This window comes from Pelobates fuscus, chromosome 5, assembly GCF_036172605.1.
Source record: "Pelobates fuscus isolate aPelFus1 chromosome 5, aPelFus1.pri, whole genome shotgun sequence".
NCBI lineage: Eukaryota > Metazoa > Chordata > Amphibia > Anura > Pelobatidae > Pelobates > Pelobates fuscus.
The window spans coordinates 78,796,851-78,819,640 of NC_086321.1; the positions used below are offsets into that span (position 1 = coordinate 78,796,851).

At 36.6% G+C, this 22,790-nt stretch overlaps 1 protein-coding gene across 1 annotated transcript in view; it reads right to left on the reverse strand.

The window, feature by feature from the left end:
- Window positions 1-5,817: 5,817 nt before the first annotated feature.
- The window catches only part of FGF10 (fibroblast growth factor 10), an 82,379-nt gene continuing 65,406 nt past the window's right edge, over window positions 5,818-22,790 (reverse strand). The window contains exons 2-3 of the mRNA XM_063456874.1: window positions 9,312-9,415; window positions 5,818-7,912 (exon numbers count right to left, since the gene is read on the reverse strand). Of these exons, the coding sequence (XP_063312944.1) occupies window positions 7,694-7,912; window positions 9,312-9,415 (323 nt within the window). The 3' untranslated portion in view covers window positions 5,818-7,693. The remainder of the gene's footprint in view (window positions 7,913-9,311; window positions 9,416-22,790) is intronic.

The following is a 22,790-nucleotide window of genomic DNA, read 5'->3' on the forward strand; positions in this document are numbered from 1 at the left end:
ACTGGAAGGATTCTCTTTTGCACTTTATATATATATATATGGTAAAAAATACAAGATAGTAAAAGGGCTAAACAGGCATTCAGAAGGAGAAAAAAAATGGGAAAAACTGTCTCCTTAAGATGTGAACATACAGGTCTAGTGATAGAATTATGAACACACTATTGTAAAAATATTATTAATAATGCAGCTACACACTTATGTGCTGGGACCCCCAAAGGTGATCAGCATGACAAGATGTATACTATAAATGGAGGATATAAGTGGAGTGCATAAGTGGGTAGTAGTCACAGACCCATGGTGCAAGTAAAGTGAAAATGTAAATATAAATACTTAATATTGTTCAGATAAGGCTGCATGGAGTGTCATCTACATAAAAAAATATCAAAAGGTAGATAATAGTATAGTCTGTAAAGAAAATATGCAAAAATTTTAAAAATATATAATAATTTATTACAAAAAAACATAAAAAGCAAGTAAAAACATCAACTGTGCAGCTGCTTACAAAATGAGAGAAAGTAAGCATATGCGGTTGCCAGATACCGCTACTCACGCAAGCCGGTATGGCAAATAGCCAAATGCAGGAAGATGTCTCCAGCAATGCTGACCTGGTCCGAGCGTGGGTAAGGGATTGCAGCGGCTTGGTGCTAGTGTGTGTGCTCTTTCTGCTTCTCGGTCGGAAGCAAATAACAAACTCCCAATGGAAAGTTCACGGGATTCAAGCTCCGCCCACACCATGACATCAGTGCATCGTGCATCTATGCATTTCGCCTTCCAGCTTCGTCAGGACGTTGGTGAGTATCGGCCATTGAGCAACCGGGTATAATTTAAGGGCAGATTGCGTCCTACCCTTCTATTTTGATTGGATGATTGTATAGTCTCTAATTAACATGTCATGAAGCCCATAACTAACAATATGTCGATACAATAAGGGTTAAAACAAATATACACAATTTAGTAAGCAAATACAGACTATTAGATAAAAAATAATAACTAGACACATGCATCCTAATAAAACATACATTATAATAAGGACATAGTTGGCAAGTAGAATCTCAGGCTAGAAGGAGAAGATATATTTATCTTTTATATATATATTTATATATAGATATATTATACCTTTTTACCTAATATTAACAAAGTATTTTAATCTATAAGATTTCTATTTTATTATTTTATCATCTCATTCCTGTCATTGCATTTCCTGGTTTATCCTGCATATTCCAAGTGGGGATAATACCACCATCACTCTCCATATTAGAGCAGACCATTGTTCTGTATATTGTAAGCAAGATGCCACTCACTTACTACCTATCTTATGTATAGATATACTACACCATAAGACCTTTCTCTTTTATTTTCTCCATACATATTGGACAGCGAGAACCACAGAGCTACATATATCCATAGACGGGGATTGTACCGTCCAGGCGAATAACAGCAGAGCTTTTAGTAGCTCAGTAAAGTGTGAGTTGGCCCTCTATACACGTTATACAAAATATTCTAAATATTGATACATATTTCCCTATTTTCTATCCTTTGTTTTTCTTTTGAGGTTATTAAAAGTCACCCAATACCAGTGTACCTCGAAAGAATAGAAGTATTTGTAAATATAAATTACCTACATATACACAAGAGTGTTATATATTTTTTACACCCTTTTGGGTGTGGTTTGTCACTCTGTTTGTCACTATTTGTATTATTTGTCAGGTTTTGGGAATCTTTACTGATTTACTGCTGCTCTTCTTTGTATTGTTGTAGTGAGCGCTTATTTCAGTTTTTTTTACACATCCAGACACCAGCCTCTGGCAGCATTCCGGTGGAATCCTGGCCCACTGCTCACGAGCAATTGCCTTCAGTTCAGTAATATTCCTGGTTTTGCGTGCTGCAACCACCTTTTTCAAATCCCACCAGAGATTTTCAATGAAGTTCAAAGCAGGTGACTGTAATGGCCACTGTTTAGATTTCCAGAACTTCTTCTGCAACCGATACTTGATGGAATTTGAGGTATGCTTGGTATCATAATCTTGTTGGAAGGTCGAATGACGCCCAATCTTTAGTTTCCTCAACGACAGCATTAAATTTTCTCCTAAGATTTCCTGATACTTCAATGAATCCATCTTGCCTTCCACGCGCTGCTTGTTTCCAGTGCCAGGGGATGCAAACAGCCCCAGAGTATCACCAAGCCACCACCATGCTTAACTGTAGGTAGAATGTTCTTTTCAGCATATGTTTCATTCTTCTTCCTCTAGACATACCGTTGATTCATTGGACCGAAGAGTTCCAGCTTTGTTTCATCGCTCCAAACAACAGAATCCCAAAACTTCTATGGCATATTTATATGATTTTGAGTATACTGGAGACAACTTTGTTTGTGCTTTTGGGTCAGAAGTGGTTTTGGAATTCTGGCATTAAAACCTTTTGCATTTAGTACACGCCTTACTGTGCTCACAGAAATTGCAGTGCCTGTTGTTACCAAGTCTTGCTGCAGGTGTTTTGCAGTCACTCGTGGGTTTTCACAAGTTTTTCTTTCAGAAATCTGGTTGCAGCGATTGATAGCTTCCATTTTCTGCTCCGTCCAGGTAGTGTAACCAATGTTCCTTGAAATCTGAACTTGCAAAAAATGCTTTCACAGGTGGTTCTAGGAACATTTAGTGCCTTTGCTATCTTTTTGTATCCTGTTCCTTTTTTGAGAAGGGCTATGATCTCTTCTCTCTTTTGACTTAGCCATATTTGGATCACTCTTTTGACTTAGCCATATTTCTAACATGCAAACAAATGTTACACTCAACAAACCCCACGCCAGTTCAAGAATTTGAAGTGCTCAAGCACACCTGCTGCAACTAATGAAGCCCTTGATTAGTTGCATTAGGTGTGTTTGAAACAACACCTGTTTTGCATATTTATGCTGTTGTGAGGGATTCTATTCATAGGGTTAAATACTTTTGAGACTGGAGAAGTCATTATAAGTTGCCTTTTTAGTTGAATTTGGGAAGACCACTTAATGCATTTGTTAATGCATTGCTTTTGTTTGATTTGTTCATTGCATGTACATTTTGACAACAAACCTGATTTTTAATGGGGGATGAATGATTTTCATTACAACTGTATATGTATATATAGGCTGTGGCATGGAATTGTGGAATTGCCAGCTATTTAAACCCTGTCAACCCTGTTACCTGAGCCATTTTTGCTTGATTCAGTGGTTGCCTAGGTTACCCAATACTTATGATTTCGGCTCCTGGCTCCCAGACACAATGCGAGAAATTTTACTGTAGGCCAATTCCCTCCGATACTGTTAAGACCATATATTGTGCCACAACCCGATCCCCCACAACTAAGGCTTCTTAACCCAGGATACTTCCATTTTCCATGAGCGAAACTCAATTTTCAACTTACTCACAAATTGTAAGATAAGCCGGGTTCATGTGGCCCTTGTTCAGTCACATTACATGTTTGAGAACAAATGCCGTTCGACCCTCATTCAGCCTTTATCACAAGTGGCTGCTTTTAGCGGTATTATTGAATTAAACATATAGCTTTCACTTGCTTTTGACCTGATTGTTAAATTGCCTTTGGCCCTTATTCAGCCTTTTCATTTGCAAGCAATTATGTTCCGCGGTCATTCTGCCTCATTATAATTGGTGGATACATCTCTCATTTGACCATAAGATATTAGAGTTAATTCTCATGCTAAATTCAGCCCTCATTTGGCCATATACTATCTGGTTTTATTCATAGTCAGCCCTTATTCGGCCAGACAGTTGCTTGCATATAATGTTAAGCTTACATTCAGCCATATTGCATTTGTAACAGTTCACTATTATGAGCATGTGCCATTCAGCCTACCATGTGTTCGCCCCTCATTCGACATTTTACAGTACATGACCACATTCGGCCAACTCAGTGGTTATGAGCATGGGGAATTCGGCTGGTTCAATTATTATGGTTATGGATCGATCACACAGAAGAGCTACTGTAGCTCAAATTGCTGAAAAACCTAATGCCTTGATAGAAAGGAGTCAGAACACACAGTGTATCGCACCTTGGTGCGTGTGGGGCTGCGTAGCCGCTGATTAGTCAGAGTGCTCATCATAACATGAGCATTAGAACTGGACAATGGAACAATAGAAGAATGTTGTCTGGTCTGATAATTCATGTTTTACTTTAGGTCTGGTAAAAGGTCGGGTGCATGTGCGTCATTTATCTGGGGAAGAGATGGTAGCAGGATGCACTATGGGAAGAAGGTAGTGTTATGCTCTGGGCAGTGTTCTGCTGGGAAACCTTGGGTCCTGGCATGCATGTGAAAATTACACTAACATGTACCACCTACCTAGAGATTGTTGCCGACCCCTTCACGTCAATGGTGTTCCCTGATGGCCCATTATGGCAGTCTCTTTCAGCAGTATAATTCACCCTGCCACACTGCAAACATTGTTCAGGAATGGTTTAACCCCTTAAGGACCAAACTTCTGGAATAAAAGGGAATCATGACATGTCACACATGCCATGTGTCCTTAAGGGGTTAAAGAGCATGACATTGAGTTCAAGGCCTTGAACTTCGCCAGATCTCAATCAGATTGAGCATCTGTGGGATGTTCTGGAGAAGCAAATCCAATCCAAGGAGACCCCACTTTAAGACTTGCAGGACTTAAAGGATCTGCTGCTAATGTTCGGTGCCAGACATGTTCAGAGGTCTTGTGGAGTCCATGCCTTGACTCAGCAGAGCTGCTTTAGCAGCATGAGGAAAACCTTAATGATATTAGGCAGGCAGTTTTAATGTTGAGGCTGATCAGTGTGTTTGTACGTGTGTGGGTGTATATATATATATATTTGTGGTCGAGGACAAAAGCCGAAGTGATAAGTAAGTCGGTTGTGTGCCGAAACTGACAGGTGAGTAGGCCTGAAAATAAAGAGGGCCCACCAGGTAATGATGTAATAAAGGGAGCGGAGGGTGGGCGAAGCGATCGGCAGCGGCCAAGGTAGGAGGGTTACCGGTTGTTTTATAGGCCGGGGAACCCCTCCCACAACTACAGGTCACAGCCATATATATATATATATATATATATATAGTAAGTGCACACACCCTTTAGTGTCCCTTTAAGGTTAACATTTTCTATTACCTAAAAGCACTGTTAAACAATGTGTATGAGTAAGCATAATGACACAAACACAATAAAAGGTATACTGAATCTTCAGACATATTTATGTTAACAATCAGCTTTATTGAGGAAGACGACACACGCTAACCATTTTGCAGTTTACCGGAAAGCTCCTCTTAAACAGCTAATATTTAAATAACAGATTTACACTGGACATGCTGGTAAAAAGCATTGACTCAAATAACTTATAAGACCACAAGAGACCTATATTTCTAGAGGTTAAACTTTTAGTAAAAATACACATTAGTAAGTCTCTCATTTGTACCAAAATACAGTTTCCAAATAATAAAAATAAAACATACTTTTCTTTTTACAAGAAATTTGAAAATAAAACTGCAGCATCAATATAATTTCATGTAATCACTTAAAGTGTTCTGAAAAAATATATATATTTATTAGTCTGCATTTATTGGACTAGGGCACTGCAAAGAAGTTATATTTTATTAAGCCAGTGGTATGTTTTACGTGTTTCTAATATCTGCTCTAACAAAAAGAATGTTATTATGCATAAAATGTACTTGTAAACATTCCCTAGTATTACAAAAATAATTCAACTGTATATTTTGGATTGTTAGAATGTTACTTTTTTTTTAATTTTTGAAAAATTGAAACCATTTTATCGCTTCTACTAAAGAAAATAAACAGTAAGATGGTTAAAATAAAAAAAAAAGGTAAAAAACAAACAAACAAAATGACAAAAAAGTAGATGTTTTTTTTTTTTTTGGGTGGACCATAGGGAAATAATTTAACCTCTCTTTCTTTTTTGAATGTAAAAAATATATGAGATTTCACGACTGATGTGTAATTGCTGAAGTTTTTTTAAACCCATTCTGTTTAGTTAAAAATACCACAGTTAAATAAAAAAAAAAAAAAGAAAATTACATGACAATTAGAACTGTGGGGAAAATAGAAAATTTGATTAAAATTAGGAAGATTTTTTTCTTTGGGATTACAGTCTAATAGTTGGCATTTTATTTTTCAGTTTTATATTTCAAAGTTCTATCATTACATCTGGTAATAACACTCCTTTATGTTAAATGTTGTGCTATAAATCTTCCATCTTTTGTTTGTATATGAAATGCATTTGCTCTGACATATAACACATATATGCCATATTTAAAGCAGACATTACAGCATATCTTGCCTACAGAGACACGTGAGTTAAATTAATTAAAAGGGCTAAATATGGTACTAAAAATATGGATATATTTATTGTCCCAGAGGAAGATTAATAATCCTGCATAATAAAGTCAATGATAATACAAATTATTTGTATAATGCTCGGCAGTGTACATAGCACTGAACAGTTACAATTATGGACCAAAACATTTTTTGTGTTGTTTAGTAAGATGACATTTCAATGCTATTTTCCATAGGATTTATGCTGGTTTTATATCATCTGGACATGTATGCAATATTACATATGCAGAAAGGTAGATCTTTCAATTATTTAGATGACAGCCACAATGTAATCTGTCTATGCAATTTACCGGTATTTGACTTGAAAAGCTGATCTCGCCTTATCGTGCTGCCTTAAATTGTACCACAGCTTAACTTATATAGACAAGAGAGTTCTAGCTTAGAGGAGTTTACTAACTGAATTACGTAGTGCCTATGATTAATACGTTTCTTCATTTTGTAAAAGGCATAGTTGTTACTGTATTTTTTTCTATTATGAAAAGCTTTCAGCATTAAAAAGTCTAAAACATCTATTCATCCGTATGCTATGTCCGCATGTAGGTAATGGGAATTCAGATATAAACGAGAGCTATTGACATGCAGCTCTGCACAATTAAACTGTAATTTGACAAAAAACTATTACACGATTGGATGATAGAGAATAGTGTTTTCTAATTTTAAATGCGTGCACATTTTTTTTTTAAAGCTTAGTCACATAATATGATGTTTAAGCAGAAACAACTCTTTTTTTCTACGATACTGAGATTAAAACTAATACGGACTTGTAGACAAACAACCGAAAAACACTGAAGACGCATATTAAAACGTTCTATTAAATAAATAACTTACAAAGAAACAGAAGGGATTTAAGGTAGAGTAAACAGGCATTCCATAATATTCATTTTGTTAGAACAGTTTAAACAAGTTTTTCTTTCTTAATCCTATACATTCTTCACAAATGTCTCTTCAAAAAAAAGTCTGTATTGTTCTACATGACCCAAGTGCTTCCAGTAAATGCTTGCGTGTCTAAATACTCATTGGATCGTTAGATGCGAATGAGCAATGAAGGTCTTTGATTTGAGTTAGTAGTCCATAAATAACTTTCCCACATCATCCGTCTGCTTGTGTCACATCCTTTAAATTGGATTTTACATATAAAAACATTCATCATGCAGGCGGTAGCGGTTATACTTTCTGTCATCTGCTAGAGTCATTTTCATGACACAGAACAAAAATTCTCTTCAAGGTCCAAACGGTATACATTATCTGATAGAAACGTCTCTCTCGTCCCGTACAAAGGTGGTGGAAATCCAAGGTGTCAATTAAGATGCACAAAGTGGTCGTCCAAAAAAAAGTCACATGAAGCAAGACGATATTCCTTCATATACAAGAATTGGAAGAAAGTGAGCAGAAGTGTTTTTCCTTCTTGTTTTGGAGCCTCTCTTTGGGGCTCCTTTGCCGTTCAGGGCCACAAACATTTGTCTCTCGTTGTTCTTCCAAGTGAGGGATGCATAAGTGTTGTAGCCATTTTCTTCTATTCTCTCCTTTAGCTTGCAATTAGTATTAAATTCTTTCTGTAAAAGTATAATACAGTATTAGAAAGAATTAATGGCAAACAGTACAGTCATTATTATTTATCCTGTTTTGTTTTTTACAATTACATGGTATAACTAGAGTAATAGTTTGACTTATTTATATTTAAGTTGTAGTTGTAAAAAATCTCCCCTCGTGTTTCTCCTTTTTCCACATGATGCATAGCCTTTTTTCATGGAATATACTGTAGTGGCACAGTGGGTCAAAATGTTCATCTTCCTACAGAATCCTATCACCACTGACTGTCACATCATAAAATGGACAGGTAATACTAGTTTGAACTTAAAGGATCACTGTCTACAACTATTTGTAATACTCATCAAGTTTTTAAAGGAAATTGATTTCTTAAACTAAGTAAATGTAAAAAATGAGAAAAACTCATCTCTATCTTTAGTATATGACAGGATCCTAATTCAATTGGAAAATTCAACCAACAATATTAAATTCATATCTAGAGTCTGTTTATAAGTACAACTCTGTGTCATCTTGCTTTTTGTTTATTCTCTTTGTCATAACTTCCACTTTTATAAGCCTTCCCCACAACTATTTGAGAAATGATGTGTGTAAAATTTCCTACATCCCTCCCATATGACCACCCAGACCACTTCAGCTTAATGAAGTGGTCTGGGTGCCAGGTCCAGCTAGGTTTAACCCTTTTTGCTGTAAACATAGCAGTTTCAGAGAACTTGGGAAACTGCTATGTTTACAAATGGGTTAATCCAGCCTCTGGTGGCTGTCTTATTGACAGCCGCTAGAGGTGCTTCCGCGCTTCTCACTGTTATTTTCACAGTGAGAAGATGCCAGCATCCATAGGAAAGCATTGAGAATGCTTTCATATGGACTAGCTGAATGCGCGCGCGGCTCTTGCCGCGCATGCACATTCAGCCGGTGACGTCAGAAGAGGGAGGAGAGTCCCAGCGCCAAGGGAACCCGGTGCTGGAAAAAAGGTGAGTGTTTAACCCCCTTCCTCCCTCTTCAACGCCACAGGAGTGGGACCCTGAGGTTGGGGGCACCCTCAGGGCACTATAGTGCCAGGAAAACTAGTTTGTTTTCCTGGCACTATAGTGGTCCTTTAAGGCCTGTCAGTGATTACAATGTTCCGACTTTTCAGATTTTTGCCCAGTCAATAATTTTGTGCCATACACATATTTTCTGTTGGCATTGACATGAACTCTGTGTTCAGAATATTTCTTAATCCTCTGTGTAGTTCTGTGGCTTATCTTCAATATCAGTCTAGCACATGTGCATTGTACTCTACACACAGTGCAATGCAATTTATGTCTAATATATATTGTTAATGAGCAATGTTTTCAAACTAGAAACAAATATTGAATATTTATTTAATAATAAATAAATAGATGATAACAAATATGTACTTACAGAACCATAGATCTTGCCTTTTTTGTCCATGGCTAGGTAATAATTGCTGTTAATGGCTCTCACTGCCACAACACCCACATCCACTGATGTTATCTCCAGTATGCCTAGAACAGAAGAAAAATAACCGATTATTACATTTCAATTTGTATTATAAATGTTATATTTCCAACCCTTCTTACTACCCTCTCAACCTCATAGTCACACATTCTATTCACTAACCAGGCTTTCATAATTCTTATGAACATAAAAATTACATATACACATAAAATATATTATTGGAATACTGTGGGAACTATAATCACTTCAACTGCTTGAAGTGGCGATGGTAGCTCAAATTAACCATACTTCGAATTAATTGTTTGTCTCTTTTTACCTACTGTATGGTGCTGAAAAAATATATTGGTGCTACAAATAATTGTAAGTGAAACAGAATAATATAAGGTATGAAAAAGCAAACAGACAAAAGAAGACATATTCTTTTACAAATACAAATGGTACACCTGTCAATCCTCACATGGCAGTTTGACTTTATTTTGAAAAGATTCTCATCATTACTATCATTACTTGACTTCTCATCATTACTATCATTACTTGACTTCACATCATTACTATCATTACTTGACTTCACATCATTACTATCATTACTTGACTTTTAACGAATTATATAAATGCACCACTGAATCAAGCACACCGCCCAGTTATCCCAGAACATAAAACAAAAACTTTATAAAAATATACAGGACACACGTACAATCTATCATAACTAGCCTTTTTTGTTAAACATCTTTCTATCAAAAGGAAGGCAGTCAAATGGTAAGGTAAGTCTTACATATGTCGAGGACACTTAATTATAGGCATTCCTATTTTTCCCATCTGAAAATTCATTCATAGTTCATACTTTAATCATACACAGCAAATTCTTAGAATTCTTGACGGGGAAGATAATATACCACCATAGGTTGAAGTGAGGGCATAGCTTTAACTATATAAATCAGTCATGTAATAAAACAGATCGCATATTTTCAGACATTCTCTATGGTATACTAGAACCTGGGATGATTTCAAAGACATATGCCACCAGCGGGAGAGAGCCAGTCTAAAGGACTCCAGTGCGTAACATACAGCCTTAGATTTTAAATGTGCTAGGAGCTTTTTATTTGGTATATTGCTCAAGGCAGAAGCAAAATTGATATTCAAGCACAAATATACATATATTATCACCTCACATACATAAAAAACACAGTCGAACCACAATACTATATTCGAAGTATATGTGCTAGTTCAGTCCAAGGTCACGGTGTTTCCCCACTACAACTTACTAAAATATCACCTCCTGAAGTCCCCACATCCCTCAGTAAATTTCTTCCTGTCCTCCAATATTCACAAGTACATCCCCCCATGTCTCCCACTCTATCTCCTCATATACCCCAACGTATCTCCCCAGTGTATTTACCCATTCTCCACTTAGATATATATTTAAAAACACAGTCATATTAAAAGATTACAGATTAATTTACACACACTCATAAACATACACACAAAATACAAACACACACAATGTTTTATACTTGCCATCTATCTCTTGAAATCGTGAAGTCCAGTGTGCGTAAGAGTGGACACATTTGTGACATTATAACCCCACCCTCTTCCACCATGGAGTTCTGCGAGCTAGTCTTTACATAGAAACATAGAAACATAGAAACATAGAAACATAGAATGTGACGGCAGATAAGAACCATTCGGCCCATCTAGTCTGCCCAGTTTTCTAAATACTTTCATTAGTCCCTGGCCTTATCTTATAGTTAGGATAGCCTTATGCCTATCCCACGCATGCTTAAACTCCTTTACTGTGTTAACCTCTACCACTTCAGCTGGAAGGCTATTCCATGCATCCACTACCCTCTCAGTAAAGTAATACTTCCTGATATTATTTTTAAACCTTTGTCCCTCTAATTTAAGACTATGTCCTCTTGTTGTGGTAGTTTTTCTTCTTTTAAATATAGTCTCCTCCTTTACTGTGTTGATTCCCTTTATGTATTTAAATGTTTCTATCATATCCCCCCTGTCTCGTCTTTCCTCCATGCTATACATGTTAAGATCCTTTAACCTTTCCTGGTAAGTTTTATCCTGCAATCCATGAACCAGTTTAGTAGCCCTTCTTTGAACTCTCTCTAAGGTATCAATATCCTTCTGAAGATAGGGTCTCCAGTACTGTGTACAGTACTCCAAGTGAGGTCTCACCAGTGTTCTGTACAATGGCATGAGCACTTCCCTCTTTCTACTGCTAATACCTCTCCCTATACAACCAAGCATTCTGCTAGCATTTCCTGCTGCTCTATTACATTGTCTGCCTACCTTTAAGTCATCAGAAATAATCACCCCTAAATCCCTTTCCTCAGATGTTGAGGTTAGGACTCTATCAAATATTCTGTACTCTGCCCTTGGGTTTTTACGTCCAAGATGCATTATCTTGCACTTATCCACATTAAATGTCAGTTGCCACAACTCTGACCATTTTTCTAGTCTACCTAAATCATTTTCCATTTGGCTTATCCCTCCTGGAACATCAACCCTGTTACATATCTTAGTATCATCCGCAAAAAGACACACCTTACCATCAAGACCTTCTGCAATATCACTAATAAAAATATTAAAGAGAATGGGTCCAAGTACAGATCCCTGAGGTACCCCACTGGTGACAAGCCCAAGCTTCGAATATACTCCATTGACTACAACCCTCTGTTGCCTGTCACTCAGTCACTGCCTTACCCATTCAACAATATTGGAATCCAAACTCAAAGTACATCTGTCACAGATACCCAGACAAACCCCAGTATCCCATCAAGAGGAGATTTTAAATATCGGGTGGCCCCACTGAAGGTGCTGCCTGTTGCTACTTGAGGAAGGCAGCACTAAATGGGGAATTTATCAATCCTTCTCTATGCCATCCTTTTCTAAGTACCACCAGGGTCCAATGCACCCACAAGGGCACCTGTAGCGCTAGCTCTGACTATATCATCATAATATGTAAACAAAAGAAAAAAAGTGGAACTAAGACCACAATGTCTAAATGTCCATGGTCCACCCCTTTACAGCATTTCATGCCCCCCACCAAAGTGCCTTTTTGTGCTTGTTAGTATGTCTCTATTTTCCTTAATTTCCCTTTTAATAGGTAACGACCAATTCTTTCAGTGACTTACAGTCCAAAATGTTTTATAGACCTTCATTTAAATTATGATCAACCACCCCACCCCATCAAATACAAAACAAGGTAAAAGAAAAGTGAGTTAAACTATCTTGTACCTTTCAAGTATTAAAAAATGTAATTGATAATAAGTTTTATGACATCTTTGGCTGAAACACATTTATAGTTTTTTAAATTGTAAAAGATGAAATGAGACTACAGAGTGGTCTGAATAATAAAAAAAAGCTATCAATTGTATAATATTACCTTGCAGGTGCACTACAAATCTCTTTCTGTTAAGAAATATTTTAATGGTGCCTGTAAAAGTGTAATGTAATGGTCACTGGAAAAACTGACTCATATTGGTTCACATGGAATTTTACACATCGTTAAAATGCAGACAAAGTTATATTAGTTAAGTGTTGTGATGGGAATAAAACCTAAGTAATGTAGTAATGGTAGGGGGCTTGAAGGACATTTGTTTTGGCCTTAGAAAGGAGGCATAAATACATTACGAGAGAAAAGATTCTTTAAAAAAAATAAGTAAAATGGTCTGTTAGGTAAAAAGAGATTTGTTGTGACTTTAGAACTGATTTGTAAAGTTATGGCTAAATAATAGCTAAAACAGAAAAATGTTTTTTTAAAAAATTAATAAATAATAGAAACATAGAAACATAGAATGTGCCGGCAGATAAGAACCATTCGGCCCATCTAGTCTGCCCAGTTTTCTAAATACTCTCATTAGTCCCTGGCCTTATTTTATAGCTAGGATAGTTGGGTAGCTAATCTGAAAATATTTTTCTAATATAACCATTTTTGCCTACATATCGCTAACTGGGTTCTCCAGAACTGTCTTTTTTGTTTATTAATCCACTTTTTTTTTTTTATAAATTTCATTTTAGTTTTACTCAAAGAAAAAAATAGGAAATGTCCTGTGCTTTTGCTTTTGTGTTTGTTGTTTTTCCCCAAAACTGATTATTTTAAAGTATCTTTTTCTTATTGAAAGATTTGTTTTTCAGCTGATGTTTAGAAGATAATGTTTGCCTTTAGCACATGTGACATTTCTTTTCACAATCTGTGTCAGGTTTAAATGGTGTAAATATCCAGAACCAACAATCTGCAATCTATTTGTTGCGATTCTTACATTTGACACAAGCTGTTTGATATAAAAAGGAATGTTTACCAAAAATGTCCAATTAAAGCACTGGAGAAAATAGGAATACCAACAAAAATAGACACATTCTTTTACAAGAAGAGAGAAGTTAGGCTAAAACTTTTTTCTTCATTATAAAAATCATGTGTTCCTGTTTTCATTGGATTGTTTTTTCTGGGTGGGAGGTGGGAGAGCAGTGCGTCTGGGAGAAAACTAGACCAACTTCAATATAATTAGCGTCAAAACATATATATATCATATGTACACAAACTGAAAAATAATTATTGTTTAAAGGGAAGGTTATGTCAAACAAATGTCGCATATGTTATAAAATATTTATACATTGTTATTTTAAAGTATACTGTGTTCAGAGCTCAAAGAGATGAAGTATTTATTATTATTTTTTTATCACAATGAGAAAATGAAAGACAATTTTAATAGAGGAAATGAAATGCCAACTAATTTGGTATAAAAGTTTGTGGCAAATCTTCATGTTAGTTGTAGATCTACAGCAGCTTGCACTCTTCCCTTGGACTCTTAGGTTGTAGATCCTCTGCAGTCTGGTAAAAGTTCAGAGATTCACATAACAGCTGACAGATGATGGTAAGGATGTCAACCTCACCTTCACTCTTCTACATCTTTTTTGAGAATTCCAAACTCTAGACTCTGATTACTGGTTGTGTTTAATCAATTAAAGTTGCACATGGAACACCACGATCACCTGTACTTATGAACATTTCTATTTCACAAATAGCAGACTCCAGGAGGGGTACACGCCAACAACTCAATATTCTGGACCATCAAAGAACTACAAAAACTCTGAGGATCATCCGTCATTTTAGAAGTAAATAAATACGTAGCTCTTTCGTGCAGCCTTTGTGGCCCAACGCTGAATTCTTCCATAGGTACCCTTCTGTAATTCCCACTTTCACAAATCCTTATCCTCAACAGCTTGTCTAGTTGTTTCAATTTCCTGATACAAAGAAGCAAAGCCAACCCTTTCATTTTTACATGTAGTGTGCACAAAAATAAAAAATACAACATTAGCAAGGAATTTTTGAGAACATTTACTGAAACAAACAAAGACAAGGCTGACATGGAAACATGACATATTGGAATATTCTAAACATCATGTATCTTTAATAGTAGAAACATATTTTGATAGCATAATAACCAATTATTTTATTCTGAAATGTTCAAGTCATTTACAATGCACTCCCCACCTTTCTATATAGCATAATTATCAGTTAGACAATCATTGTTGGTTTGTAATAACTATAGAGGTAAGAGTCTTGTTTGGGAGGTTTAGCTTGTAAAGAGGATGGATACACAATGTGTCACTATGTAATTGTATCATGAGCATGATGACATAATCTTCTTTATTAAAAACAAAAATTATATTACATAAAGAAAATGGGTAATAATATGGAATATTGTGTGGAATGCTAAATGATACAACTGTAAAAATATATTGTGTAGTCGTATTGCCTAATTTATATGGGGATATGGGACACATTCTAAAAACAGTACATTAAACAAGATATAATTGCCCTATATTCAACTACTGAACAGACAACATATACAGTACTTCTTAAAAGTGCTTAACCCCTTAAGGACCAAACTTCTGGAATAAAATGGAATTATGACGTGTCAGACATGTCATGTGTCCTTAAGGGGTTAAACATTGCAAATGTGTTATGGGTTAGTAACATTTCAAATGCAAATATGAGTGATACCCGCACATTACAGCAATGTAAATTAATCAAAGATCCGGACATCGTGGGGTGGTTCGTCCACCAGAACAAACAGAATTCAAAAACATTTGATGCCATGTCTCACTGGGCCAAAAAAAATATATGGTGCAAGAAGAACGAAAATTTGATTTATTCTTCAATAAAATCCAAAATACCGTGTGGGGATGAAAGAGGAGGGGTTAAAACACAAATGAAATCATCTACGGGTAAGTACTATTACTCTTCATGGGAAACCAGTAATGAAATGAGAACATCATGATGTTCTCAACTGATGCTTTCAGCCTTTCAATGTCCAGCCCCGGCAAACCTTCCTGATAACTGCAGTGGCCATGAGGACGGCAGAAAGGGGGTAAAAGTAACAGGCACCAGGGGATGTTTGGTGTTAAACCACTAGAAAACTGGGAAACCCTAGGTAAGATGGCATTTAGACACCCCTCACATAATTATAACTTTATTGACCTCAGTGTAGCTTTAATGGTGCCAAGTTGATTAAACATCATAGATAAAACAGTCTTCAATACCTGCAATGGCTAAGATTATATTTATTTTTCTTTATCTATACTAGCAATGCAGAATTTATGCCATTGCTATTGTCCAAATATACAAACCCTATTTCAATATGTCCTAATGGCTACACCAGCCTTTTTAAAAATCTACATCTCTAAATGTTCTCTAAAAATACACTCCGAACTATTCACCAGAGAGTTGTAAAGTGGTAACAAGGTGTGAGCAAATTATAAGCCAGAAAAAGCTGCATTAAAAATAATCTTTAAATCAAGTTGTTTTTTTTTGTTTTGTTTTTTTTAGTTTGCGATTTTTTGGCCTAAAATTTGCAGCTCCCTTTAATACTTCCCAAATTCTCAGTTTAGTAAGTAATTCCAACTGACTGATTTCTCACTCCCATTTTACAAACACTCGCATAGCTCTGACTAAAAACAGTCGTTTCATGTTGCTTTTCCACAACACCTGCTCTGCAGTGATGCTTTCAAATCTAATTGAGAAATGTTTCAAGTGTCTTATTTACAAAGTACAGATAAGACACTCAGAGCATTAGATGAAAATAAAGAGACGCTCATGAGGGTCACATTTTGCCTTTGAACATGAAAGTCTCTCAAAGTGCTGAGATCGCTGACAAACACCTGTACGTACATGTCATATTATTAACTGAGAAGCAGATTATGAAGTGTGTTGTCAATACTTGAACTCAACCTTCATTACAGTGGATAATATGTATTAAGTCTTTTGCGTTCCTAGAGGTATGAAGTGTATAAATCCCCACTCCACTAGTACACTAAGGGGCTTGATAACTAAATATCAATTAGGGGTTTATTAATTAAATGGCAAGTAGTAACAAATTAAAAACAGATTGGCACATTTTATTCTAAACTAGTCAAGCTGTGGCTTTTTAAAAATATGTATTTTCACCCTAAAGTTTGCCATTCAGCTTTCAATTCACTTTAATTTTGTGTTTAGTGAATAAACCCAGAGTACTTAAAGACACGTTTTGTATTTTCATTTTGCTATTTTATACTCTGTTCATCTTAGCATGTAGTATAAGGAATGCAAACTTTGTATTGTGGGAAGTTCAAGATTTTCCTATCTAACCCTTTAACCCTTAAGGACACATGATATGTGTGACATGTCATGATTCCCTTTTATTCCAGAAGTTTGGTCCTTAAGGGGTTAAATACCAGACCCTTGTGTGGGTATGTGAAAATATCTATGCAATATGTCAAACTCATGAATGCATAGGATTTAAAAAAAAAAATGTAAAAAATGTTTAATTTATTTTTATTTTTTGTATGCAGGTATAAAGACATTACGAGAAATCATTAAATGAATAGTGACTACACATTATGTAAGTTACCTGAAAAAACTTGGCATTTGCATACCCTTATAACAGTATGAAGCAAAACAAAAATGGTGCGGTAGGAACATAAAAATAAGAATTTACACATACTGGTGACTGGAGTATATAGGAGCACTTAAAATATAATGACTATGGGTAGTGGATGAAGCAATGAGCAAATAAAGGTATGGCTCAAATGGTATAGCTCGATTGTAAATCTCAATATAACATTTTTAATTTTGGGAGAGATATCACAAAAGCAAAACAAAGGAGATACAGACCTAGTAGCAGCAAACGTCAACATAAAAATGAATTTTAGTGAGTAAAAACAGGGTAGGCGTGATGCCCTACCCTGTGGTTAAAGGGTTGAGCACCAGCTGGCATGAAGGTAGGGACTGCGGCTGCATCCCAGGTTGTCTGACTCATATTGGTGCTTGTCATGATAGGTTGGAAAGAGAGTCCCAACTCTGGTGCTTCTGCTGCAACACTCCATTACTTTCTACTATCAGGAACCCAGGGATTCCCCACCGATATGCAATTACCTTGTCTCTGAGTAGCTGGGTGACATGTCAGTTTGGTCTGACATGTCAGTTTGGCCCATCTCAGTTTGATTTGAGAGAGGTCCTGATAAATGGACAAGACGTTGCCCTCAAAGTTATAACAGTGTGAGCTTTTGGAAACTTTCAATATAACTAATTTATCTACCATACAGGGCAGCTGGACAATCACATCACAGGAACCCAGGTGAGTTGGAGACACTAAAAAGCCCATCCACCAGAATGGTGGCAGTAGACTTGAGCAAAAGCAAGGCATTGAATAAACGGATGATATGAGCTGGCAAGTTGGCCACAGTAAAAGAGTCAGGAATGCCCAGATCCTAACGTGTTTGTGGCATGTGCCATCTTCTAAGGCCACCATACTGGCCTTTATAGCCTCGCAAGTCCACTGAAGGCTAGATAGGGAGTCAGACGTTTTAGTGTGGTACCGATTAGGTCCCCCACTTCTTTCTCCACTGCTATCACACAGCCTCCAAGTTTGTGTATTTCTTCTCGTACTTTTCCCACCTCCATCACTAGTATTTGCTTCATCACCCTAAGAAGAATCTTAATTTCTCTCTTCATGAAGGGAATCGTGTCTTCCTCGTCTGATGAAGCGTGGTGTAGGCCTGATAAAGAGAAGTTATCGGGTGCATCCAACACCTGTTTCTCCAACGACAAAGATTCCTCTGCAGGCACGGCCACCATCTTAGGAGTGTGCCTGCTCGGGCCTCAAGCATGATAATCCCCAAAATTGTAAGAACACACACTTGGTCTCGCATCTTCTTAGAATGCCTTCCCACGATGGTAGGTATCTAATTTAATAGATAAGGTGGCTGGAATTTCCACACGAATTGGCTTTTGAAAAGCTGTAAGCCAGAGCTCATTTGCGGCATGTCTTTTCAGCTCCAGTGTTTGCTCCGCCCCCAGATATACTTCTTTAAATTATGATTTTCTTATCATAAGAAATGTTTGTATTCAAAGCACTACCATAAAATAAATAAATATAATTATTATCCCTTTTATTATCTGCTTTGCCATCTCTTTTTTTGTCTATGCATAAGATCACCTATGCCCCTTTCCCCTCCACCATCAGCTGTTCTTCAATGTAGCCTCAACACAGAGGCTCAGATTAGTTACAGTGCTGTATGGTAGACAGTGGAGGAGTGGCGTATGATGTAATGTAATTTCACAGTGTGCAAAGTGAATAGAGTTTCATAGTGATGCTGGAAGGAGGAAGGAGGGTGATTCTAGGAAAATTCACACACACACAGTCAACACACACACACATACATATTTGGGCTGTTTATTTCACTCCCATTCTTCCAACGTATATGCTGTATGTGGTTGAACAAATATCTGAAAATATTTATTTTTTTAATCAATTATGGTTCAGCATTGAGACAGCCATATTTAAGAATATGTATAGTAACTACTATGATTGTATTTACCTTTTAAGGGGTTTTGCAGGATGATAATGCCCCAGTGGCACTCAAAGGGTTAAATAAGTGAACCATTAATGTCACAGTGATCTCTGTCAATGACTTCCTTGTGCCTCATCGCTCCTAGCTTACAGATGTAAAACAAACCAGCAAAACTATGAACCTCAACCCAAAACGATTTCTTCATGAAGAATTAAAAGCAGCTGGAAACTGTACTTTACCAGGAAGAAAAAAAAAAAGTAATTATCTGGTGTATCTGGAGCAGATTAGATTTAAATAATTGTATTCTGTCCTGTAACATAAACAGTTTTTTTTTTTTTTCTTCATGAAGGTCTACCATGTACACTGATTTCATAAACATTCATTCAACACATCATCAGAGAATGATAAAGACACTTTACTTACAAACGTACTTAAAAAGCTACGAGATGCTCCGGAGATCATCTTGCACCTCTGCAAATTCATTACAATTTTGTGTATTTATCGCAGTGGCCTTGTGGTTGGGATAAATAACCCGATGTCTAGACTCACACTGTGATCTACGTTTTGTGTGTGAATTTGGTTATGTTTTACCTACAAGTGATGAGAACTCACAAATGTTAACAAGACTAAGAAGAAGAAAAAAAAAAGCAGAGGGCTGGAAGAAACCATTAATATTAAGTTTGATCCAGGACTAATTGGCACCTTATTCAAACAACACATTTACAAGCCACCCACGAAGAATCTTTAAAATTCTCTTGTAATACAGAAACATCCATTCATTATTAGAACATGCTCCGAACCATTTTACAATGCAGTATGATTATTTTCAGAAATAGATTTTGTTTGTCTAAGTGATGCGATGTCTCCTGACCTCAGTCGTTATGTTTGCCTTTGCAATTATGTGGTAGTTAAATAAAATTAATAAAAATAACATTACAGGGAATTGGAATAGTTTTCAAGTATCCTACTGTACATTACCAATATAGTGTTATTTATTGTAAAAATGCTGAAGAACAAATTGAACCATGGATCGGTGTGATATAAATTACCAAACATCTTTATAGTACCTACATTTGATGAATGCCCCTTATAGCCTTATTTTAAGCGAATTTGTTTCTAAAGTCCAACTACATACCAATAAAGACAAAATTGTTAAATATATATATATATATATATATATATATATATGTATATAATTAAGATCTATGGCATTTGGTACAAATTACCTAGCAATAGCATGTATGTGGTAACATGTCTCTACAATATAACATTTTAGTACACTCTTACGGGTAGTAATCAGTCCACACAAAAGTCTTGTCAGGAAGCAGAGGTCCCTCGGATATATGATTTGATTTTTACAGCATATTTCTTACATGATAAGAAATAAAAAGGTGCACTGTGTCTTTAAAACAATACACATACAAGATAAGAAATAAAAAGGTGTGCTGTACCAATGTTTAGGTCAATATTTAGGTCAAAATAGCAACTGCGGACAAGCAATATTCAATCAAAATAGGACATTTCTTTCCAGCAGAGCTATTTTAAACTGGTCAGACACCATCTCACTAAAACTCACATTTTAGTAAACAAACCTCAAATAATGTTTTGAAGAAGTAAAAAATGTATTGGCAAGCATATCTTTGATTATTTAAACTAGTAAACTAGTCCACACTCCAGGCACCCAGACCACTTCTGCCCATTGGAGTGGTCTGGGTGCCGACTCCCACCACCCTTAACCCTGCAAGTGTAATTATTGCAGTTTATAATTTCCTTGCAGGGTTAAGTCCTCCTCTAGTGGCTGTCTATCAGACAGCCACTAGATTGACTTCTGTGTTATTAGAACACAATAAGTTTTAAACGACGCTGGACGTCCTCACGCTATACATGACGACCTCCAGCGTCGCCGAAATCCCCATAGGAAAGCACAGGGAGGAGCGTGGCGGAGCCTGATCCAGCGCCTAGCGACATTGGCGCTGGATTCAGGTTAGTCACTGTAGGGGTTTTAACCACTTCAGCAACATGGGATGGGGGGTGGGAGGGAGAGGGGCACTGCAGGATCCTGCAGGGTCAGGAAAATGGATATGTTTCCTTGCACTGGAGAGTCCCTTTAAGGTGAACCTGTCATAGACAAGTTGTGTGGATGATACATTCACATTCAGGATTGTTGAGATGTAACCCATACAGTCTGCTAGTTAAATTGCTAGCAAAAGTTTATATTACAAAATACCTTAAACTAGCATTTTGCACAATTCCTCTATTTCTTACATGGCATTCTAGTCACTATTCATTTAATGATTTCTCATAATGTCTTCATACCTGCATACCAAAACTAATAAAAAAAAAAAAAATGTAAAAAAAAAAAAATGTAAATCCTATGCATTCATGGATTTGACATATTGCATAGGTATTTTGCCATGCCCACACATGGGTCTGGTATTTAAAAGGTAAATAGAAAAATCTTGGATGATGCAAGTCCCATGCCATGGTATCTAGAGGTCAGGTACAAGTTTAAAGTTGTACATGTGACAGTGTCATATGGAGATGGGCAGCTGTTTATGATCTCTTATCTAAACCCATCATGGCAATCTTAAAGCGCACAGAGAAGTAATGCCTAGAAAGGTGTACATATATAAACTACAAAACAACCATTTGTGTATAAGCAATTGCCATAGCACAATGTATAGATGAAATGTAATACTATTAATTGTGAGACCAAGTCCAGTTACACATGACAGGGGCACTTTAACATTAATACGAGAGTATTCAATGAGGATGTATACATTTAGGTAGTACTAGTCAAGCGTGTCCTGGGGTCTTGCTGATATTATTGTGGTGGAATCTCGGTAAAAATAAATTTAGTAGGCCGAGATTACCACGTGGCATGTGTACGTGCATATGCTGACGTATCGATCAGTTGGTTGCACGAGGCAAGATACGATCAGTAGTGTACGGAGCATGTGCAAGAATACAGGATGTAGTATTCCCCTCCTCCATTGTGCTGGACAAGCCATGCGGTCAAGCAGGAAGTTAATTCTTATTTGTATTGATTGGTCAAGAGAATGTGCGGGTGGAGCTTAATATGGGAGGAGTTATGTGCCTATATAAGGAGCCTGCACTATTGTCCGGGACTCAGAACTTGTGGTATTTTGGTGACGCTAGTCCCTCTGAGTCCCGATCGGTGATCCAATAAAGAATCTCTTCCTTCCTGAAGAAACCTGTGTCCATCTCTCTGTGCTTCGCTTCCGTCAGTTTCTCCGGTATCATTATTACCCAACTGAATGGTGCTCACAATGAGAGGGATTAAAGCAGGTGGGCCGGTGAAGTTTTAAGACGGTGGGGCGCCAGACTCCTCCGCAAGAATTTTACAGTACAGAGATATTTATACAATACAAAGAGCAAATCATAATACAGAGATGCCCAAACAATAAAAGCAGCTGGGCACAACATAAAGGTATCTATAAAATACATAGAGCTGAGTACAATACAGATAAATACATACTACAAACAAAGCTGAGAAAAAGTAGAGATATAATACAGAGAGCTGGGCACAACACAAAGATACCTATACAATACACAGAA